Raw genomic sequence first — 24,066 nt, forward strand, 5'->3', positions numbered from 1 at the left:
AGCTGGGCTACCTTGTCTTCCTTCGGTGGGGATGGAGAAGGCCCGTGTGACCTTGACTTCCTTCGGGGGGGGGGGGGGTGGAGAAGGCCCATGTGACCTTGACTTCTTTGGTGGGTAGGTGGGGATGGAGAATCCATCTTGTGTGATGGACAGAGGGACGGCCTCATTGGTGCTGATCAGAAAATTTCTGTCTGACCCATCAAGACTTCTGTTTTCAGGCGAGGCTGAAACTGCAGTCAGGTCAGGTTTGGAGGCCCAGTTTGGTGACTTGGCCTAAGTGACACCATGTGGGAAACAGGACCGATGGGAAAGTGTACTGAAGTCCTGATGAGACTTTTTTGGGGTGATGCTGGGGTTTGGAGCCATTGGCCACTAAACGATTCTTGAGACGTCTTTGGTGCAAAAGAAGTGATTTTATTAAAGCACAGGCACAGGACCCGTGGGCATGAACTGCACTGAGTTTGCAAGATTCTTTACCTCAATACCTGGGGTTCATTGTCTCACAGCTCGGAGGGAAGAGGGGACACAAGGAGCAGCAGAGAAGTTTATTAGAGTATCAGACCAGAAGAATCAAGGAAAGCTCTCTTTACCGAGAGGGGACGTTTGCAAGTGAATGCCTGGCTATAGGGGAGGGTCCTTGTTTTACCAGGTTCTGGCCATCCCCCCACCCCCACCGCTTGTCCCTTCTCAGGTCCTACCCTTATTGGCTTGATAGCTCCAGGGCATGTCCATTCCTGATGGGCTTGACTCCATCCTGTGAGAGGTGGTCTGTGGCCACACCTAGGTCTTTCCTCAAATGCCTGAGGGAAACCAGAAGGGGAGTAGGTGGGGTCTGTTAACATTCTTAAGAGAAGCCTTATGCCTGAGGGGGTTTGCTGTGGTCAGACACTCCCAGCATTGTTCCAAAGTGTGTGTTTTTTCCACCCGGGGACCTCAGGTCCTAACCTTTCCCTCTCTGTTTACTTTATCCTCTCTTTTCTTATCATAAGGAGTCCCTGAGGAGAGACTGGTTACATATTATGGAGTCAGGGAGGGTCAAATCCAGGGGAAGTTTCCAGTGAGATTTTCATATGCTAAAGAAGACGCCCAGGATCCTGGAGGCCTAGCTATTGTCATGTTAAGGTGGTTTTCCCTCTAGCAAAGCTTCAGCAGTAAGACAGCAGGGAATTCTGGAGGAACCTTCTACTCTGCAGCCTTTAGTGCTGGTCAGTGGGCTGCAGGGTATAAGGAAATTGAGTTCCTTCTGCCATTTCTTTCTGCCTTTGTTCCCACCATGGAGGGTGATGTTGGGGCTCCTGGAAACCGAGTCTATAGGTTCCTGGAGATTGGGCTATTGATAAGATTGCCTCTTCCTTGTAATTTACCAAGACATTTGTAAACTGATAGAGATAGAGACCCAGGCCCTGCAGGACTGTGATCTCTGTCAGTTGGCCACTTGTTTTCCGTCCTCTGCTTCGTCCTTGGTCACCAGGAGTGGCTGAGGAATGTCACACACATCCCACCTGGAGGGGGGCTGCTAGCCTGTGCTGGGCCCTCAGCCTGCCCTATGCTCCCTCATCACAAGGATCGTTTCGATCCGAATATTTTGAGAAACATCGGACCCAGGAGAAGCTCTACCCACAGAGCCGCGTTTCCCTTTTGTAGCGAACTTAACGATGATCGGGGAAATCTCCATTTGTCTCCCTTCCCAAGCTGGGCGAGAAGGATGATTCTAAATTATCAGAGATTCTTTTTTTTTTTTTTTTTTTTTTGTCTAATGTTTATTTATTTTTGAACGAGAGACAAAGCACAAGCCGAGGAGGGGTAGAGAGAGAGAGGGGGAGACACAGACTCCGAAGCAGGCTCCAGGCTCCGAGCCGTCAGCACAGAGCCCGACGCGGGGCTCGAACCCTCCAACCGAAAGATCACGACCTGAGCCGAAGTCAGACACGCAGCCGACGGAGCCGCCCAGGCGCCCCAAATTCACCAGAGATTCTTACCCGTGCAGAATTCCCTGCGTGGCTCCTGTTATTTAAGGGGTACGTGTAACTTGTTTTTCTCCTGTTGCTCTGTCTCGTTGCCGCGGCCCCAGCCGAGAACATGAAGGGCTGAGGGAACATCATTCTTTCTCCCCTATTATGGAAACAGGCTACGTGCTCGAGCCCCAGAACAATCAGGGTGAGTGGCCACTCCGACGGCGAGTCCAGGAAAGCACTACTTAAGCAGACGCGGATAAATTCTGCTGGGTTGCTGGATCCTTGCCGCCGACGGTGGCCCTGGTACCCAGAGCCACTGAGATGTCATCAGACAGTGAGGCGGGCAGCCGACCCCAGGGAGACGCTGGCTCTGACCTCTCCACGCGTGGGGCCTGGCTTCTACGCCCCCACCGGGTGCTCCCGCATCCACAGCCCACGGTGCTTCTGGCTCCTGTCATTCCTTCTGGAACATTCCTCCAGTGACCGGGCAGGGAGGGGTGCAGAGCATTCCACCCAAACGCGGGAGGTCCACGCCAGCCAGCCCACCAGCTCCCGGTGTGGGGCACAGACGAGTGAAAGCACAAGGCCTGATTCCCATCTCCCTCCGCCCCGGCACTCCTGCGTTCGTCCTTGTTTGCACGTCGGGGTGAAAACCCTTGTCAGGGTCGCACAGGCCTCAAACCCAGCTGCTCGAGGGCCCACGAGCCACCCTTGGAAGTGGGGTCAGGGCACCAGCAGCGCCTTCCAGGCTCCCATGGGGACACTTCCTTCCTCGCCGACTCCAAATACCACGTGCACGTAGGAAGCCAGTTCTCTCATCCGTGGCCCCGTGGCAGGCGGCGTGGGGGGAGGCGTGGACCTCCAGGCCTTTCTCTGTCTCCTGTGAGGGCAGGCTGTCTTCCTGGGGCGCGGGGTGGGGGGGGGGGATGGCGGGGAGGGAGTAATGACGTTGGGTTCCTTCCAAAGGATCTGTCCTCGGGCACATGGAGGGGAGCAAGGCACAGCACCCCAAAACGGGCCACCTCGGCCTGTAGGCTGTTTTGAGCTAAGGACGACCAAGACTCGACCGACTCAGGACGCCCGGTGCTGAGCACGTGGGCCCAGGCGCCCCCCACACCGCCCGCCAGGCAGCGGCCACGTGCTGTCACCGTGGGCTACAAGGCCTCCCCGGTGTGGATGGCGGAGCGAGTCCAGACCAGGGACCTCACGAACGGAGGAGCCCGCGGGGACGTGGGCCGAGTGCCACGCAGCCCACGTGAGGAGCCGCCCGGCCAAGCCGTACGCGCTCAGATGACAAGCAGGAAACTCGGCCACACGCCCGGCTGCCCTGACCTGACTCTAAGCCGGCATATTCCGTCATCCGCCTCATTTTCGAAATTCAAATTAAAAAGAGCCTTTGGATGATCTGGTGTGAAGCATGGCGTCGTGCTCATCTGAACGTGGAGGCAGCTTGGCTGGGGTAAGGGCAGGGTGCGGCGGGGTGGGGGGGTCTCTTTGTCAAAAGGAGTGACCTGGACTTTGGAAAAACCCACCCTGGACCCATTTGTCCATGGAGTGACCTGGTTTTCTCAATAAAATGACGCACGTGTTCACAGTGGTGTCGTTTCGCCCGCAGTGGGGGTGTGCAGATGGGCCTTGAAAGAAGGGGAGCACGGTTATCCAGAGATAAGACAGGGCCCGGGGCTGTGGTTCCTAAATAATCGTTCCAACAGAGCACAGAGTTATGACCGGTGGTAGCACAACTTTTCTGAGGTGGTCGGGACAAAGTGCCACGACTGGTCGGCTTAAAATAGCAAAAGTGTGTTCTCTCCCAGTTCTGGAGGCGGGAGGTCTGAGACCCAGGCCGGCAGGCAGGGCAGGGCGCCCTCCACACCCCGAGGGCGGGTGCTTCCTGAGTCTCCCTGCTTCTGGGGCCCCCAGGTGCTCGCAGACTCGCCCGCCCATCTCTGCCCCTCCGCCTCCACCCCTCCACGTTCATCATCCCAGGTCCCCTTAGCCCTGTGTGTCTCTTCTTAATAGGCGGCCAGAGTCTCCGGGTGTCAGGGCCACCCCTGTGACCTTGTCTTGCCTTGATCATCTTCAAAGATCCCATTTCCCTGCAAGGTCGACTCGCAGCTCCCAGGGTTAGGACTTCAACCTCTCTTATGGGGGGACATGACTCAACATGATGAAAAGGAATGCCCATCCCTAATATGTACAGGGTCAATCTGTAGACTGGGGAGAAGAGCCTAAATTTATCAATCCTACAGTTTATTAAGTGAAAAACTGGCTGGTGGTTTTGAAGGAATGCCTAACAATTGGAAGGATCTAGAGGTAGCTTAAATAAAGATTGATCTTTAAAAAAAGAATGGGCCAGAATTGCCTTGGGTGGCTCAGTCGGTTAAGCATCAACTTTGGCTCAGGTCATGATCTCGTGGCTCGTGGGCTTGAGCCCTGCGTCTGGCTCTGTGCCCACAGCTCAGAGCCTGGACCCTGCTTCGGATTCTGTGTCTCCTCCCTCTGCCCCTTCCTTGTTCATGCTTGTCTGTCTGTCTGTCTGTCTCTGTCTCTCAAAAATAAATAAACATTAAAAAACAAAAACAAAACAAGAACAGGCTAGACTCTGGCTGAGCCCCAACATACCCGGGCCCACTGGTGGGGTGGCAGTGACCTTGTATTGGCTCGCCCTTGTGAAGTCGTGTGCCCATGTGGTCTATCCCCGTGGACCATTTTATGAACAGTTATGCCTCCCGTCAGTATTGCTGCAACCTGGGCCCCCGAGACTCCTGCCCTCTCTAGGGTGCACTTCCATAAAAAGGGGCCACACACAGATCAAGGAACGTGCCAGCCGGAGTCTAAGCCCAGCCCCATGTTCTAAGAATTCTTGACCCTCTCCCAAAGGAAGGGCCGAGCAAGCAGTCCTAGGCTACCCGGTGGCTGTTGCAGGTGGGACCGGTGTGCTGGAGCTCAATGATGGGCTGGGAGGGGACACGTAAACCAGGCCCCACCCGAGTCTCCATTTGTGTGCTTGCTCTGGGCCACACGGAGCGAGGGGTAGGCCTCCCCCAGGGCTGTCCCAGACCCTTGCACTGCAGGTGGGGTCCACAAGACCATGCTCGCGTTCAGCCATTTCCTAGAACTCGAAACTTAGAGCAGCTGTCACACATAGCTAAGGTTCGCTTCAGGGAAAAGACATACTGATTAAAAAATTTTTTTTTTTAATGTTTATTTATTTTTGAGAGAGAGACAGTGTGTGAGCAGGGGAGGAGCAGAGAGAGAGAGGGAGACACAGAACCCGAAGCAGGCTCCAGGCTCCGAGCCGTCAGCACAGAGCCCGACGTGGGGCTCGAACTCATGAACTATGAGATTGTGACCTGAGCCGAAGTCGGACGCTCAACCGACTGAGCCACCCAGGCACCCCGGAAAGGACAGGGGCCCCGAAAGGACGGGCGCCCCGGAAAGGACACACTGAAATCAGCAACACGTAAAGGTGCGGGAGGCAGAGTCCAAGGAAGGCCAGCAGAAGAGCCCGCTCACGCCTGCCCATCCCCCACACACAGCCAGGGCGCGGCTGTTCTCAGACCTGGAACAGCCCTCTGGGCCAAAGATGACCTCCCACGGCTGCTGGGTGACTTCAAACAACAGAAATGAATCCTCTCTCCATTCTGGAGGACAGGAGTCCAAGATCAAGGTGTGGGGGTGTGGGCAGGGTCCCGCTCCCTCTGAAGGCTCCAGAGGTGGACCCTTCCTGCCTCTTCCAGCTGAGGTGTTACTGAGGTCACTGGGCTCCTGCGGTCAGTAGCTGTGCTGGGCCCCCCTTCCCCGGCCACAGGGCGCTTCTGGGTGTCTTTGTTCCCGACACTTTCCTCTTTTTGTAAGAGCAGGAGGCTTCGCCCTGCTGGCCTCCAGCCTCACCCCAACCGCGTCTGCAGGACTCTATTCCCAAATAAGGTCACATCCTCAGGCAGCCATCCTAGGACTTGAACACGCCTCTCTTGGGGACACAGTGCAACCCCCACCAGCCTGCCAGGGTCCCCGTCCCAGGACAGCACCTGCCCAATGAAACTCCATGAATTCACTGAAGGTGCGACGTGTAGCCCCAGCGTTTGTTGGCTCCGGAATCACCAACGTTATGTCCTTACTGCTCTGGCTGCAGAGACACAATTAAATAAGCCACTGTGGAAATCCACAATAACTGCCTGGGAAATTGAAATGACACTGACCATCACTCTGACATCTTGTTTCTCGGATCAGAGTGACAAGAAAAAACAATAGAAAAGCTTGAACCTCTGACTTACAAGGTGGACATTACGTGTGAGTTTGGAGGCCAGGCCATGGAGAAAAGCTAACTCTTGGCAAAAATTACTTTGTATTAATGTCTTCGTTCCCATCATTTTCCATACAGTAGTTCAGATGGTATACTCTCAAAATACGCTCAGGCTCCAATCCACGTAGCTCCAGAGACACAATTATCAGGAAGGAAAACAGGATGAGGCTGAGCCATCTGGTTAACGCACAGAGAGCTTTACGCTCACAACCCATGTTTGCAGGGTCTGCCCGCGGGCCAGCCATTCTCGTTCCCAAATGTGACCGCAGCTCTGTGTGACCAGGGGGCGAGCCTGGGGTCCTGCCACGGAGGTAAGGCCAGATGGACAGCATCACCCTGCTCTCTCGCTGATCCCGCCAGACACAGGGACTTAAGTATTAAGTGCCTGTAACAGTGTTTATGTTTCTCTCCCACTGTGGTTTTCTTGCCTTGTGGAGTGGAGTGTGGTTTGGGGATGAAATCACGAAGTTTCCGTGTCACGATAACCACCGTGACCATAGAAGGCCATGTCCTCTGGAGCTCTAGGGGGCCCCCGGCCAACCAGTCTGGACCAGTGACTCATAGACTGGGAGTTCACGAATGTGAGCTCAGCCCACACACAGGGGACCTAGACTCCCCTCCAAAACCATCAGGTGTCTCTTCCTTTAGCCGGGAAGGAAGGAGTAACTCCTGAGAAAAGTCCAGGCTGGCAGAAGGGAGCACGGGCCCCGGTGACCCCTCCTGTTAGGACGCCCACCCCATGACACGCTCAAACCTGGATCCTTTCTTCCTGGACACGCAACTCCTGCCCCCGAATGGGGCTCCGGGTTCTGAAGGCCCCGTGTGTCCAAAGTCAGGCAGTTGATAGCCTCCAGAGGTGGATTCGGAAGCAGGTCTGTCTGGCACCAGGCGCCCTGCCTGTCTGGCTGGCGGGAGGGCTTCCCATAGGAAGACACTTCGACCCGGCCCTGGGCCTATGCCTCAGGGCTGTCCTGGTCCCAGCCGGTCGGAAGGAAGGGGGCCCTTCAGGCAGAAAGGAGGCAAGAACCTCCCAGTTCTGACTCCAGGCGGGAGCTCAGACACAGTTCAGACACAGTCAGTGACTGTGCTACTTGAACAGAGGGACTCTTTTGAAGTCATGTTGATTTTACAAAGGAGGGCGCTCGAATTTTCTCATAAAATAGCCTCCTTCACTCCACAGCAGGCTGACGAGGCTGTTTACAATGATCGTGGGCAGTGATTGTGTGCATTAGTCAACGGCCGGCCCCGGCCCACACTATTGTTCCCGAAGTGATTAATTTATCCTAAAGGATTACGGGGCATTTCTGGCAAGGCCGAATAATGATTTCACCTCTGTTGGCTAACTGCTTGCTCAGCTTGGCATTGCACAGAACGCTTCTGGTCGGGGAGGCAGTGTTTTTGCCAAAATGGGAGGGGGACACCCATCAGATGCTCTCAGTCACTCCCATGTGAGGGCTGCAAGAGCCACCCCGAGACTGCTCCTCCTCCTGGAGACTTGCACTCTGCCGTGCTTTCCGAGGCCTCAATTTCCCGAAGCTTTCCACTTTGCCCTTGACAAGTCAAGGGTCACCTCTACAAGCAACCTCACGACCTAGTCGTGGAGGGAAGGGCTCTGTGAACTTCAGACCAAGTGACTTTCTGTGTCGTCAAAATGGTGAGGTGTTTGGGGTGATGGTGGGGTTTGTGCGGTCCAGAGCCAACGGCCAGAAAAGAGTTCTTGAAGACGTCTTTGGTGCAAAAAGGTGGTTTTATTAAAGCACAGGGACAGGACCCATGGGCAGGAAGAGCCACCCAGGGCACCGTGAGGAGAGACTGGTTACATACTTGGGAGTTGGGAGAGGTGAGCTCCCCTCCCCCCAGGGAAGTTTCCAGTGAGGTTTTCAAATGCTGAAGAGGACTCCCAGGATCCTGGAGGCCTGGCTATTGTCAGGCTAAGGTGGTTTTCCCTCTAGTGAAGCATCAGGATTGAGACCGTGGGGATTTGTGGAGAAACCTTTCACTCTGCCCCCTCTGGTGTTTGCCAATGGGCTGCAGGGTATACGGACATTGAGTTCCACCTACCATTTCCTTCTGCCTTTGTTCCCACGTCACTGCGGACGGTGATGTTGGGGATCCAGGAGTCTATGGGTCTCTGGAGATGAAGCTGTTGATAAGATTGCCTTTTCTTGAGATTTACTAAGATATCTGTAAATAGATGAAGACTCGGGTCCTGCAGGACTGTGATCCCTATGGTTAACCCTTTGTTTTCCCCCTTCCCTCTGTTCTTGGGCAGCGAGGAGAGTCCAGGGACATCGTACATCCCACCTGGGGAGGGGGGTGCGGTTTGGCCTGGCAGCCTGCCTTCCGCTCCCTCATCAGAAACTCTCCGTGTTGAGGGGTGAGTATTAAGTATCTTGGGTAGAGTCTGAACACGTGTTTACTAAACCCCCAAACACAAAGCAAGAATGAAGATGCCTGCCTGAAGGACCCCGGGCAGGATCCTTGTCCCCCCCCAGAGGTGCCTTGGTTACTCATTTGCTCCACAGATATTTCCCAGGGGCTTAGTAGGGGCGCCGGCCACACCTTCTTACCCCACCCCTGCCTGTCTGTTCTGCCGGTGGGGACACGCGCTCAGGGTCCCTCCATGCCTGGCACGGCCTCTGCCTGTGCCGGGTGCTGAGTGTGCACACAGGTCGGGGCCCAAGGGGCAGGGACTTGCCCAGCGTGGACATGAAGCCCAGCCAGCACGACAGGAAGGAGCACAGAGCCGCCTGGGGACCTGCAGGCATGTGAGGTGGCCCCGGAGGGAGAGGGCTGCGGGCCTGCGAGGGAAGAAATGAGGAAGGGCCACTTCATCTGGGAAGACGCCTCCATCCAGGCCCCCGCATCTGGTGGGGGGTGCGGGCAGCAGCCAGACCAGCAGAGTTAGAACCTCAGACCACAAACTGACACTGCCTGTTCTTGCCTGGCGGGCAGGTCAGCCGGGCGTCAGGTGGCGGAGGGGCACTGGCGGGTCCCCACAGAGTGGAGTGGGCTCAGGAGGGAGGATGGGGTGAAGTCCCAGCTGTGGAGGTGACACAGGACGTCTCCAGAGAGGAAGACTGTGGTTCTGAGTTGCTGACGGCTCCCTGTTGTGTGGACAAGCCACAGAGCCCCCCACCCCCCATCCAGTGCTCGAGTACAGGTCTGTGTTTCCCCCAGATTGTGGGGTTCTCAGCACACGGCACCCGCCCACGGGCTTCAGTCACTCACTGCGTGAACCCGCTGCCCTCCGTTCTTCCGCAGGCCTGGTCCTCTAAGCCGAGGGTCACGGGGATCCCTGATCCTGCTGGGTGGGTGACAGGTCTGGCGCGGATCACCCCATCCCTCCCCTGCCTTCCCAGGCCTGCAAGGGGTGGAGATGTGCAGGGGGCGGGCCCTCGTGCCCCTGGCTTTTTCAGGTCCCCTCTCCTGGCTCAGCCCTCCGCGTGTGCACGTGTGTCCTCCTGGTAACCCGAGGCAGACGCACCAGTCACCGTGTGTACACAGGCGGGCTGGGTGGGTGCCCGCTGCTTGTGCCCGTGGTCATGGTCCTGGTCAGGAGGAGCACTACTCAGCGGGGATGCCTCTCTGGGGCATGTCCTCTGCTGCCAGAGCCCTTCCCGCCAGCACAGGAAAGGCCCCATGATCCTTCAACTTACCCAAAGAGCCGTGTGGAGTGTATGTAAACGTTCCTCAGGTAGAGAAGTGATGGGAATATGAACCACCAAAGAAAAGCTCTTTAAAAAACCTATTTATTTACTTTGAGAGAGAGGGAGAGAGAGAGAATGATCGGGGGGGGGGGGGGAGGGGGGCGCGGTCAGACAGAAAGAGAGAGAGAGAGAGAGAGAGAGAGAGAGAAAATCCCAAGCAGGCTCCGAGTTGTCAGCACAGAGCCCGACACAGGGCTTGGTCCCATGACCATGAGATCATGACCTGAGCCAAAACCAAGACTTGGATGCTTAATGGACTGAGCCACCCAGACGCCCCCAAGAAAGGCTTTTTAAGATTTCTCTTTTCTTCCCCACGTTGGCAAGGCCTGGGGTGCTTGGGGCCATGCCAGAAGGATGGGGCCAGGGAGACACAGAAGAGGGGTCCTCCCCGGGCCGCACAAGATTGTATCAAGTTCTGTGGCTAAACTCCGGACAGCAAGCCCCTTCCTGAGTCTCCCCTGGCCTCCCTGGTGGAGGCCACCCCTCGTCCTTGCACCCGAGCCCCTCACCCACGGCTTATGAGGAATACAAGCCCTTTGGCATGACCACAGGCCCTTTGATGTGACCACGGGCCTTTTGACGTGACCTCAGAACCCACGTCTTTCCTGGGAGCTCAGAATGTGACCGTGTCTGGAAGAAGGGTCCTTGTGGATATAAATGGCCACATTAGAAGGAGATGGTGGGGAGGGCTCCAAGCCAGTTTGGGCCTTGGAAGAGGAAAGGACCACGAGTGAGCAGACACTGGGGAGCACCATGTGAGGACCATATGGCAGAGGTCGGAGGGAGGTGTCTACATGGTAAGGAGCACCAGGCCAACGGCAGTGCCCAGAAACTGGAGAGAGGCCTGGGGCAGATTGTGTCCGGGACCCTCGCGAAGACCCCAGCTGCTGACACCCTGGTGGCTGACCTCTGCCCTCCAGGACTCAGGGCGCCTGTCTGTGGTGCGGCACCCCCCCCACCCTGCACAGCACTGCTTGCTGGGTGGAGTCCCCTGCCTGTGGGGGGCCGACGGGGGCTGGGCACACAGGCACCTGCAGCAGACAGGCTCACAGAGGAATTTGCAGGAGGAGCTGAGAGCCTTGGAGAGGGAGGCCTTCCCCTCGGGCACAGCCAGGTTCTGTGAGGGGCTGACTCATCGTCTGGGAATGGCCCCACGGCTGGCCTCCTAGCCTTCCAGACTCCGGAGCCCACGCAGACCCCGGGCAGCTTCCCGGGCGGGCGGCCCACTGTGTTTGTGGAAGACGCCTGTGTGCGGGCGTCTCCTATGGCTTGTCCCTTGGTCCTCACCCCTACCTGGTCTCAGGTCACAGGTGTGGAAACTGAGGCCCAGAGAGGGGAAGAAAGTCACCAGGAGCGTGAGGCTGCCTCCCGGTTCTGGCTCCAAAGTCCGTGTTCTTTCCTGTGTAAATCTGTGGAGAGTTTCCGCGTGGCAGGGAGGTGGGCAGGGAGGCAGATGACGCACCGCACTGCGACGAGGCAGCGTGAAGTGCAAACTGCCCACCTTGGGGGGACCCTGCGGGCAACAGGGGTGAGGTGCACCCCCAGGGTGGGGCCTCTCACCAGAGCCCGTGGACGAGGCAGGGCTCTCAGGAGTGGGGGCAGCCGGCTGAGCAGGGGAGAGGCTGGCCGGCGGCCCAGGGAGCTCTGCGCCTGTGGCTGTGTGTGGGGGGGCACAGTTTACCCCAACTTCTGGGCCCCGGGCAGCGCCCCAGAGAATAGGTGGGAGCTGGGGTGGGGCACCGCAGCCCAGCGAAGGTCTCAGCGGGTCCCCAGCAGTGTCCATCGCAAGACAGGCAGCTCGCGTCGGTGCCTGGCACAACGTGGACCTGGACCAGCACCGTGCTCCTTTCTCCATCTTTCCGTTGAGCAGCGGTCCTCGACCAGTAACCTAAATTCTCCAGGCACTGGCTACGGGGCTTGACAAGGCCTGCCACAGGGAGCGGAGTGGGGGTGGGGGTGGGTGGGGCTTGTATCCTGTGCCCCCTGGGGCCACCCTGAGGCTCCGGAAAAAGACTTAGTCGGCAGAAAACAGGGTTGAGGTTAAGACAGAATTTCTTCACTCCTTATTCTTTGCTTCTTTGTGTGGCTATCAAAGCAACTAAAGATTGTCAATTAGCAGAGAGATGACAGGATTCGGGGCAGATGATAAGATCTGCAAAGTGGTCGTCGAAGGGAAATGGAAGTATTTCATCTGGGTCCTTAGCAAGGGAGACCTTCAGCGGCTTTGTAGCCCTCCGGGGGAAGGCCAGGAACCTGGAGGTGTGAGGCTTCCCTGGGCCTCTAGAGGGCAGGAGCAGGGAAGCATGAACAACAGACAAGTGAGGTGAATTGAGCTCGATAGAAGGAGCTTCATCGCAAAAATGTGAGTTCTTCATGGACAAATGATCGCACCGGCTTCCCCCCTATACCTCCTCGTTCAGCATCCTGCAAATGGCCGTGTGTCAGGGGTCTCCAGAGAAGCAGCACAAGAGGATGATGGAAGGAATGAAGGAAGGGAGGAGGGAGGAAGGATGGAGGGATGGATAGATGGGTTTTAAGGAACTGGCTCATGTGACTGTGGGGACCAGCAATCCCTTTGTGTGCAGGGCAGCCCAACAGACTGGAAACTCAGGCAGGGGTTGATGCTGCGGTTTTGAGGCAGAAGTTATTCTCTGGAAAAGCCCAATTTTTATGCTTAAGACCATAAACTGATTGGGTGAGGCCCACCCACACTGTGGAGGCCATCGTTACCTAAAGTCAGCAGACTGCACACATCCACCCGTGCTCGTCTCATCTGCAAACCCCTGCAGCACAACACCTGGGTCAGAGCTGGGCCCAAGCTCTGTGTGTCAGTAGCCCGGCCAGATGGACACGGGACAGGGCCCCCACGGCTGGTGTAGACATTGCTGTCGAGCTGAGAAGAGAAGGCAACACTGTGTTTTGCTCAGAGATGCCCCCGCCTCCTGGGCGTGGCAGTGGGTGAAAGGTGTCTTGTCAAATGTGGCCTTTGCCCGCTTAAATCAGATGTTTGGACAGGAAGTGGCGGGGTCAGAGCTGTGACCTCTTCTCTGTCCACTGCGGGGAAGAAGGCCAGGCAGACTCAGCAGGAGGGTGCCCGGGAGGGGGCCTCCGTGCTGAGCCAGAGGCTGGGGGTGGTCACGGAAAGCCAGGTCGGGGAGAGCACGGGGTCTCTGGCAGTGACGCGCAGTGTGGTTCACGACTCCATCGTGCAGGGTGAGGACCAGGGTAGGGGCAGCTCCAGGTTGAAGTTATGAGAAGGTGGTTTGGAGCAGCAGACCAGTGATTCGGGAGAAAAAGTGCGTTTTCCAGGGAGAGGAATGTTTCGTGTTTCTGACATGATCGTGCTGAAATTCTCGTGGGGCATTCAGGCAGGGACACTCGGATGGCACGTGGAGAAGCGTGTGGAGTCCAGGAGCACGCAGTGGGGAAGCTTTGTGCCTGGCTAGCGTGCAGGCCCCTGGGGTGGCTTGTGCTGGGTCCCCCGGCGGCCAGGAAAGCTGTTTCACGTGGCAGTGGCGACAGTGACCTCAATGACCGGCGTGCAAGCCTCCAGAAGGACCTGAGCCAGACCCCAGCCAAGCTGCCACCAGGTGGGGACCCTGGGAGGTGTGTGCTAACCCGTCACCAGGAAAGTGCCCGGCCACTAGGCAGCCTCACCCCACGTGCCCTCAGGCACACCTGGGGTAGACTGCCACCAGGTCACACAGTGGACACATCCCAGACCTGGGCTGCGCTCTGACACTGGCACTTGGGCCTGGTCCTTACCTGTAAAATGCAGGAATGGGGTTTTTGTGAGAATCAGTGGATCACACGTGCAGTGCTAGAACAAAAGTGCAGATGCGTGTGTGTGTGTGACTCAGTCTCTCCTCCTGACCCTCCTTCCCACATCTCCCCCTGTGTCTCCTGATGGTTCTACCCATGTCCCACTGGGGTGGGCCCGAGGGTTTCCTGGGGGTGTGTCCACCAGGGAGGGACCTGCAAGGGCACTGAGCGACATCCTGGCCCAGCACTGAACCCAGGACCCTACACAAATGTCTTCTGTGCTCGGAACAATGCCCTGGGGGCAGCAGCGGCAGAAAGAGGGCCGCGGGGTCACAGGCAGGTGCCCGTCTGCCTGGTTCCAATCCTGCTGCAGCTTGTGTGTGTTTAGAGAAGGGGGTGCAGATTGAGAGAGAGAGAGAGAGGGAGGGAGAGAAGAGGCCTCGTGGAACTGGGTCCGGAGCAGAGCGAGCACGCTCACACCGCTCTCACACAACACGAGCGGCAAACGCGGCTCGGGGCGGTGGCCCAGGCCGCAGCTCCCGCGCGCAGACCCGGACTTGGCCCCGGGGGGCCCCCGGGCGGAGAGCGGGGCGCCGCGGCCGCACGCCCGGCCCCGCCCCGGCCCTCGGGGCGGGTGCGGTGGGAGGAGCCGCGCGCATGTGCACAGCTGGCGCCCCCCCGCCCCCCGCGCACCGCTGGGACGTGGGCCGCGCGGGCGGGCGCAGTCCGGAGCCCGCAGGGTCGCGCCGGGCCCTCCCGGTCGTCTCGCGTCCCCGAGCGCCGCGCGCCCAGGGCGATGGCCGTGCGCCCCGCGGGCCCCGCGGGCCCCGCGCGCCGCTGCCTGCTGGCGCTCGTGCTGTGCTGCGGCTGGGGGGCGCTGGCCACGGGGACCCCGAAGCCGGGCGCCGGCTGCCCGAGCCGCTGCCTGTGCTTCCGCAGCACCGTGCGCTGCATGCATCTGCTGCTGGAGGCCGTGCCCGCCGTGGCGCCGCAGACCTCCATCCTGTGAGTGCCGCGGGGGCGGCGGGGAGCCCGAGGGCGCGGACGGGAGGGGGGGAGCCCGAGGGCGCGGACGGGCGGGAGGGCGGGGGGCGGCGGGGAGCCCGAGGGCGCGGGCGGGCGCGGGCCTTTGTCCGCCTGGGCCGGGGCGCGCGGCCTCCGGAGCCTCCTTTGTTAGCCGGCGGCTTGGAATCCCCGGCTGGTCGGGGGCGGGGGGGGGGGGGACGGGCTGGGGGGGCAGCCCCGGGAGAGTCCCGCTCGCCGCCCCCGCAGGCCCCTCCCTGTCGGCTCGCGTCCCCCCTCGGTGCCCCCTTCTCGCAGCTCCCGCCGCTCCCGGTCCCCACCCTGCCCGGGCGCACCGTATCCCCCCGCCCTCCGCCCCGTCGTCTCTTCCACGCCGCCCCCTTCCCGGTTCCCTCTCCTGTCGGTGTTCCTCCTCCGCACCCCCTTCTCTGCGGCGGGGGTCGGACCCTGCCTGCCCAAGCGCGGTGCGCCCCCGCGCGCCTCCCCCTCCTGCAGGACCGCGGTCCCCTCGTCCCCTCTTTGGGTCCTCAGAGTTCCGCAGCACCGCCTCCTGGTCCCCGCATACGCCGGGCGCCTAGAACCTCCCGCCCGGGTACCCCCTGCTCGCGGGGGCGCCCGTTTCCTCTGGCTTTCCCTGTGCTCAGCGAGCCCCGTGGCCAGCTCGGGTGTAGACGGAGGGGGCCGAGCGCATTTCCGCCCGGGCGCGCCGCTCGCGGGGGTGCCACACTCGCCGCCGCTCGGCGCTCCAGTGGGTACAGGGCGCCCGGCTCTTGGCCTCTGCGTGCGCAGACCCCCGGGCCGGCCTCGCCCTCCCTGGAGTGCCCCCTCCGCGGAGGCCTTGCGGAGGCGACCTGCGCCCGCGGCCCCGGCCTGGCGCGCTCCGAGTTGGCCTCGGGCCTCGAGGTTTCCGGATGCGTCCCGGATTAGAAGCTCTCCAAATCTGTAAAGGCAGGCATGCGTTTTAGGCGCCGACTGTGTCCGCGGCCTACAGCTGCCCCTCTGGATGCCAAAAATAGTTTCCACTTTTCTTGGCTGAGCCCAACTCCTTTGGCACCGCCCAAGGGCCTGCAGAAGTTGTAAAATCTCAAGTGAGCTCTAGGAAGTGGGCGCTCAGCCTTGGGACTTTTAACCCGAGTCCGTGGCAGACCACCTCTCCCGGCCGCTGACTCTGCAACGCAGCTTGCTCCGGGTCTTTGGCGGGAGTCACCCTCCGCAAGCTGTCCCTCTCAGAGAGATCGGCCTTCCTTCCAGAGGACGCCCCAGAGGGCACCACACTGTAAACTAACAGACTCGATGGCGGGCACAGTGAAGGCTTTCTGGATATGGATAATTTCTTTACTGAGTCACTGGGAGAAACTTGGACCCGAAACCACTTTTCACATCTGGCCAGTACTGTGCTTTGTCTCCAACTCTTAATTGCTTTTTAAAAAGAACAGCATTAAACATTTTTTTAGAAAATGTTTATTTAACTTTGAGAGAGAGAGACAGAGACAGAGCACTAGCGGGGGGAGGGGCAGAGAGGGGGGAGACACAGAATCTGAAGCAGGCTTCAGGCTCGGAGTGGTCAGCCCAGAGCCCGACGCGGCGCTCGAACTCACAGACCGAGAGATCATGACCTGAGCCGAAGTTGGACGCTAAACCGACTGAGCCATCCAGGCGCCCCAAAAAAGAACAGTATCTTAGAATATGAGCATTGTGGAACAGAAATGCAGTCTTCCGGCTTACTGTTCATGGCAAGATTCTCCACAGAGGTTTAAGAGTGTTTGACAAATAGCCGATGGTAGGCCTGGAATGTGACATTATAGTTAACACTTGAAAGATTTCCAGAAAGCGTTCTTTTGCGTAAACTTTACCATATATTTTCACGGCTCTTTGTAGTTTCGAAAATGTATTGAAATGCCCGTGCTTGGTCTGCTGGATTCTGTGAGGCAGGCAGAACGGACACTCTGCTGACCAAATCCCTTCCAGAAGGAAGCAGACTTTCACAGATTCGTGCTGAAATGGACACAAACCCATTTCACAGCCCTGCAGACCCAGGCCCGGGAAGAGGGCACTTGCCTGGGCCGGAGACGCTGGGAGGAGGGCCGAGCTGACTCCTGCGGTGACACATTCCAGCAGGGGACCCTGTGTGGGTCACTGGGCCCCGGACCGAGGTCGTGGGAGCAGGGCAACAAATGGTGAGGGAGGAGGCTTTGGGAGGCAGGATACGGTCCAGAAGGCATGCACCCTGTGGAGGAGGAGGAAGGCCAGGTCTGAGGTGCCAGGCTCGCTCGGGCTCTGGTAGGTGCCATCACATGACAAGCTCCGCTCATGCAGAAATATTTAATTTTCCTTTGTGGCTTTTCTCCCAGCTCTCTGCTCTCATGCATCACTATTTTTTTTTTTCCTATTTTAAAAATATTTCGTAGAAATTGGGCACTAAAAATATGAAGATAAAGATAGAACCTGGCTTCAAGGTTAGTTGGACCATGTGACCCCACGTCAGCCCTTTACTTTTAAGACGCCCCGCACCCCCTCAAAAAGGATTGACTCAGAATCCCCGAACTCTGACATCTCCTGAAGTGCTCCCGGAGTGTGTTCAAACCCGGCAGACACTGGGTTGTTTAGATTCGTGGTCAGGGCTTCAAAAATAACGGTCTGTGACCACCCTGTGATTCAGGTTTGGGTTGAGCCCAGCTCATGCCCACTGGAAGTATCTGGCGTGTTCTAGAGTGAGCCGCACTGGCCCCCTGTGGTCTGGAGCCTCCAGCTCCGGTCTGCGGGCTCCGGTCTGTGGTTTGTGGCTCTGGTCTGGGGCTCCGGTCTGGGGTTCCAGTTTCCCGCTCCGGTTTCCCTGCTCTGCTCTGTCGCTGTGCTTCTTCAGACGTGCTCCCGGGCAGCCTCAACAAGCCCCCTCTCTACTGGTCTACTGGTGCTGTTGTGCAGTTCAGCCTGGGAGTGTTTGTAGAAGTTCCTGCTCCAGTTTGAATGTTCTAGTCTGTTCACCACAGGAGAAGCTTGTCCCCACGGTAATTAAAAAGCGAGGACTAAAACAGTGTGACATCTCTGCCCTTCTGGCCCTCCTCTCAACACGGCCTCTTTGTCCGCACTGGGCTTCTGGCCTCGGGCAGACGGGCCCTCCACCCTCCGCACCCTCCCCCAACCTCTTTCTTTCCCTGTGGCCTCCATTGTGAGCTCATGGGAATCTACTCCCAAACTGATGGCCATCAGACAGCCCAGGCCACGCCAGACAGCTGTCCATGTGACAGGAAGCCCGGGGACGCAGCCCGGTCCCAGAGTAGGTAGGGGCTCTGCCCGCCAGGCTGCTGTTCTGCCCCCTCTGTTTCCCGATCGGACTGTGTGTTGCGGTCTGTGCCCGCGTGCAGTCCCACCTCGGGGAACACCTGGTCCTGTGGCGCGCTGGAGGGGGCGCTGCTCAGTGCGGGCAGCGCTGTGGACCTGGGGTGCCGCCAGTGTGCCCTGCAGCGGCCCTGGGGTTCTCGCCTCATGGGTGGGGTCCCCAGCCATCCCCAGGCCCCTCTGGGGATGGTGATGCCCGCTGGCTGTCTGTCATGTCTCACGTTGTCTCTGCCCCTGGGTCACCAGCCTCCCTTGCAGCTTCCCAGGCCTGACTGTCGGGAGATTATATTTCCCGCCAAGTCCCCCTGGCACAGTGATGGGGTCTCGCTCACGGGGGCTGCGTAGAAACGTGTCCAAGGTGGGGGTGGGCAGTGCACCGCCCTCCAGCTGGGCTCTCCTCTCGGCATTTCTGGGCCGTCCCTCTGGCTCACAGGAAGCCCCTCAGTCCTGACCGTGCCCTCTGGGGACACCCTGGGCTCCTGGGGAGGCTGACCTGAAGGTTACCGGGTCCATCCAGGTGGAGGCGGCCAGGTGGCTCCGCTGGGCTTTGCAGGACGCTGGGGGGTGCTGGAGCCTTTGGCTTACTTACAATTTCTGATTTTCCTTTGAAGTTCCCAGTCATGAGGAAGTCAGAGTCTTTAGCTCAAAGGTACTTGAAAAGCACCACGAAAATATTTCTAAAATATTCAGGTAGTGGAAACCTATCTTCCCGCGAGGGTGATGGGCCAGTGTCCTCCCATGCTCGCTGCTCCTCGGGTCCGCGCCGACGGGCGGCTGCTGGCGGTCAGCCTGGAGAGCGGCAGGAGAGGACGCTCTTCAGCGCTCAGGACAGGCTCCGGGAGGGACCTTCCCTGGGAGAGCTGTGACTGAGACCTTTGTCACCGGGTAGTGGGGCTCTGTGTGTGTGGCCACAGCCCCAGCCCCACCCTCGAAAGCTTGTGTTTGGAGGCCGTGTGACCAGGTGGCCCTCTTGGAAACTCACAGCAGCTTAGCTGGGCTTCAGGAGTTTGGAGAACTAGCTTCCTCCCGTGTGTTTTGAGCTCGTCAGTCCCTGCACCTCTGAATCCAGGAGGCGGTTCTGACTCGGCTTGGCTTCCTTCTCTGCCCGTCCCGTGACTCGGTTTCTCTCTGTAGAGGCGACTGTAGGCTTCCCTCGTGACGGCCTGGGCACAGCACGGGCAGCCCCTTGTTCGAGCTCTGGGAATTGTTCTGGAGCTCCGCACTGGCCAGACCAGCTTCTGGAGCCCTGAGGAGTCTGTTCTGCCTGAGCCGTGGGCTGGAAGCGGTCGAGGGCGCGTGGCCTGGAGGGAAGAAGCGAGTGCCGGGCAGACAGACAGGTGTCCCCTGCAGTGATGAAAGGTTCAACGTTGCAAAGGTCAGCAGAAACGGAGACAGTTCCAGTCTCCGGAACTTTTTCCCATCAGTTGGAAAACCAGTAGAGGTCTGGCCTGCATTCACTGGGCTGATGCCCATCGGCTCAGTAGGAGTTTTTTCTCTCTGACTGGAGACACCACAGCAGGGCGGAAACTGGAGTAGATCCCAGCAGGGCTGTGGCCGAACTCTGAGCTCTGCAGTCAGAACCCAGGGCTGGGAGGCAGGGGCCTGGTCCCCCCGCCCCGTCTCTGCGTGCTGTGTGCACTTGGAGAAGCCCTGTGCTCTCTGAATGCCAGCGCCTAGCGAGGAAGGTCTCCTGAAGCGCGGCGTCCGAATGTACTCAGCATTTTAATCGTGACCGTTTCCATACGTGTTAGGGGCCACGTGAGAAAGTAGGAGACGATGCAGTTGATTTAAAAATGCGTTTTTTGGTGAATGCAATTTAAAAGCAGTTAAACCTTCCCGAATATGATGCCTCAGCAGCCTGCTGGGACACTGCTGGTGGCTCCTCTCCCTGTGCGGGGCAGTGGCTCCTGCAGCAGGTGGGCCCCCGTGTGCTCATGGGCCCCTGCGTGCCGGGCCCGTGTGCCCATGGGTTCCTGCGTGCTGGGCTCTTGCATGCTGGCCCCTGAATGGTCATGGGCCCCTGCGTGCTGGGCCCGTGTGCTCATGGGTTCCTGCGTGCTGGGCTCTTGCATGCTGGCCCCTGAATGGTCATGGGCTCCTGTGTATTGGGCCCCTGTGTGCTGCATACACGATTTGTGCAGACCGGGTGTCCCTGCCGCAGGTAAGTGGGTGCTCTGTTGGCGTGAGGGATAATCTCGTCGATAGATTCAAAATCTAAGTTGATCGTTTCAATGACTTACACATTGTCTTGAAGTTAATTTTGCACATGTCCACCAAGAACCTCATGGGTAAATCCTCAGACGTGGCAACGAAATGATGTCGCAGGATCCATCACAAAGCAACAAGATAACTCACGCGGTGTAACCGGAACCTGGCAAGAAAGTCGGGAAGGAACGTGTTCGCTGCTTCACGGGTTCCTCTGGGCGTCCCCTTTTCCTGGTGCCCACTTCGCTAATTTCTTGGCTGGTTTCTTTGTTCTGGAAACTGTTTCTCAACATTGCCCTGGGGAACAGAGCTTCACCTGGCGATGATCCACCCCCCTCCGTGTGTCCCGGGGCACCGTGGCCTGGTTAGAGTGGTTTGTTCCAGACCTCCATGCCCAGAGGACACTCGGCTCACGGAGGATAGGGATCCAGCATCTCCTTCCAGCCTGGAGGCCCAGCCCAGGGCGGTGGACGAGGTTCACGGGGAGAAGGCTGCTTCCGAGTCCACCCCTGGGCGGGAACGGGCTCGGGTCTCCCCAGACCACAGAGCTCGCTGGGATCATCCCGGGTCTGCTCTATAGTAGGGCCTGAAGCACGTGCTGAACCAGCGATAATGTTCCTTTTTTGACTTTTGGGCGAATTTTCACGTGAGGAAAAAAAAGCCTTATTGAGACACAATTGACATTTAGAAAGGTGCTCATGTTGAAGGTGGTAAGTTTGACATCTGTCCCTGCCTGTGAAGCCCTCACCACGGTCAGGGTGAGGGCCCTCCCTCCCCTCGCCTGCGAGACCCCTCTCGCCCCGTCCTGCCCCACTGAGGTTACCGGGTCTGTGTTCGCTTGCGGGATGTTGGTCTTTGTCCTGGTTCCTGGAATGTCTTGGTCTGATTTGGACACTTCAGGGTCAGCCCGGCCCCCGGTGATGAGTTCAGGAGCATTCCTGCCCTTTCCACGTTTTGGGTGAGTGTGGGCAGAACTGCTTATATGAGTCTTTTCTTGAATGTTTGGCAGGACTTCCTGCGGAAGCTTCCCTTCTTCGCGGGAAGATGAGCTTACAGTGAGTCCCGATCGGTCAAGGCAGCATTTTCTTCCCGAATGAGCACGGGTAGACGGTGTCCCCGAGGCGCTTGCCCTCCTAAAGTTGTTCCTTTTCACCCCTTAACATCTGCGGGGCCGTTCGTGATGCCATTCCTCTGGCTTCTGGTGACAAATGCTGTTACCTGACTAGTCTGCAGGAGACTCATCCGTTGTCCCGACCTTCGCAAAAACCTACCTTTTGGCTTCATTGAGTTTTCTCCTTTTTTCTGGTTTTTGTTTTGTTAATTTCCTTTCTTCTACTTCGGATTCCACTGGCCCTTGCACACCCAGCCGAATGCTTTATGCCGAGTGGATCCCTGGGGTTTTCCTGCTCCCCCTGGTGCATTCTTCTCCGCACACTGCCCTGAGTCAGCTGCCTCGGTCTCCCCAGAGGCACAGCATCATCCCCTCCTGTAGGGCGTGACCTCTGGGGTGCCTGTATGGTCTCAGGGATCATGTCCTTTCTTGACCCACATGTACGGTCCTCGCAATACTTGCTTTGTGTCTTTTGTGGGCTTTTAGGTCGCTTCAGACAGGAGAGCAAGTCCAGTCCCTCAAAAGTGTGATTTCCCCACCTGCTTTTGTTTCTAATTTGAAAAAAATTTAAATTATTCTGCAACAAAGTGCATTAAAAAAGTAAGTAACAGTTGGGGTGCCTGGGTGGCTCAGTCGGTGAAGCGTCCGACTTCGGCTCAGGGCCCCGCGTCGGGCTCAGTGCTGACAGCTCGGAGCCTGGAGCCCGCTTCGGATTCTGCGTCTCCCTCTCTCTGCCGCTCGTGTTGTCTCTCAAAAATGCGTAAACATAAAACAAAATTAAAGAAACAAGGTAACAGAAGAAGCAAGCAGCCACTGGCTTCACATGCCTAAGTCTAGACTGAAAAAGAATTAAAAACTATGCCACCCTGCTGTTCCCCCTTTGCCTTTGGAATGCTGTTGTATCAGCTTGGTCGCAAAGTCTAGGTGGATTGAAACGACGTGAGTTTTTACCTGACCCACAGGGGCGCGGTGGCGATGGCCCTGGTTGGGCAGCCGTCCCCGGGATTCTGCTGTGAGCCAGGGGCCGCACACCGTGGCCACGGCCAGCGCGATCGCTGCCCGCCTTGTAGACTGATCTGTACGAGTGTGTGCCGGGCCCCCTCGGCTGTTTTATCTGCGGCGGCTTTCCAGCTCCAAAGGCAGAGTTGCATAGCTGTGAAAAGCCAAAATAGTTACAATCTGGCCCTTTACCAAATGTTTGCTGTCAGAGCGACTCGGGGACCCGGGCTCTGGCCATGCACTGCTGCCCTTAGACCCTGCCCTCCACACTGTCCTGGAGGCACAGAGAAGGTGAGCGAACGCCGAGGGGGAGGTTCTATGCCCTGGGCCGCCGCAGGTGACACACTGCTTGCGCTCACGTGCTGTCTCCCGCCCCGCCCACGGAACGTCACTTAGTGCGCCCCCAGGAAGTGCCATGCATTTCAGGCATCTCGAGTTTCTGCACCGTTGTGGGGGACACTGTGGTGCCTGATGACCGTGCCCCGAGTCAGGCCCCTCTTCCTGTCCCGTCCGCCACAGGCACTGCTATTCAGGGCACAGAGCAGCTCTGAGCTCCGGGCCCCTTGTGACACAGGTCAGCTGGATGGCAGGACGCTGCTGGCCATGTTTCTCAGTGTGGTGTGACCAAACGGGGGCCTCACCCCCAGCCCTGTTCACTTTACTCCAGCCGTGGGCTTAGAAAATACCATCACAGGTAAACGGAGGCTAACAACTTGCTCCCTCTCCTTCCAGCAAAAGGATTTTGTTGTCTGGGGTTAAAGGCAGTGTATTTATCCCCCGTAGAGAGTCTCTGGGTGCGGTTATCTTCAGTAGGTGGAGGATAGTTCAGGGATTGTAACTCCTGGATCAAAGCCACATTTCTCCTAAGCCAGTTGCTTAACCAAAGACTTCTCGGAGGGCTGACGGATTTGGGCTGGTGTCTGTCCTAGGTGATCAGAGATAACGTGGAGGTGATGGGAGGCAGAGGGAGAAAAACCAGGAGGAAACAGTGCTCGGCTTGGATCGTCAGCTTCTGGAACCAGAATCTGCTGTTTTTGAGGTTCGGGATGGAAACCGTGCCTGTCCAGCTGCCCACGTGTGGGGCACACTTGGCCTGTGCCTGTCTGCGGGGCACTGGCTCTTCCTGTTTGCTTCCCGAGATTCTGACGTTGTGCACAAGTCTGTACGATCCTTGGACATTTGCCCCGAGGCCTTCTGTCTCGGGCCCTCAGCTGCTCGTCAGGGCTCACCTCTCATACGCCCTCGGCCAGTTGCACGTGTGCCCAGGGGCCTTCCTGCTGAAGGAAGGCTGAGCCTTCGGGGAGGAAGCTGCAAAACTGCCCTCTCACCCACGCATCACACTGTCCAGTTTATCTTTCTTACGGTGTTTTGAAAGTATTTCGTGCAAGCTGTACGTGTTCATAACAAAAATGTGAAAATACAGAGGGACCGAACAAAACAAATAACTTGCATTCCTATCGTCGGAGGAAACTCTTACGGGATTGGGCTTGCCTGTCAGATGCACGTGTGCCCATTCACGTGTGTGTACGTACGGACACGGAGATGCTGGTACGTCTGTTTTCCTGTATCCTCTTCTCTGTCTCTGTCTCTGTCTCTGTCATCTGTGCACCTGCATTATTCCATTCGTATCTTTGGCCAGTCTTCCACACACCTATC

At 58.1% G+C, this 24,066-nt stretch overlaps 1 protein-coding gene across 1 annotated transcript in view; it reads left to right on the top strand.

Moving 5' to 3' along the window:
* The first annotated feature begins 14,422 nt into the window (after window positions 1–14,422).
* The window catches only part of PXDN (peroxidasin), a 75,446-nt gene continuing 65,802 nt past the window's right edge, over window positions 14,423–24,066 (top strand). The window contains 1 exon segment of the mRNA XM_053201323.1: window positions 14,423–14,738. Within this exon segment, the coding sequence (XP_053057298.1) occupies window positions 14,530–14,738 (209 nt within the window). The 5' untranslated portion in view covers window positions 14,423–14,529.

The sequence above is a fragment of the Acinonyx jubatus genome, chromosome A3 (genome assembly GCF_027475565.1).
Source record: "Acinonyx jubatus isolate Ajub_Pintada_27869175 chromosome A3, VMU_Ajub_asm_v1.0, whole genome shotgun sequence".
Lineage (NCBI taxonomy): Eukaryota > Metazoa > Chordata > Mammalia > Carnivora > Felidae > Acinonyx > Acinonyx jubatus.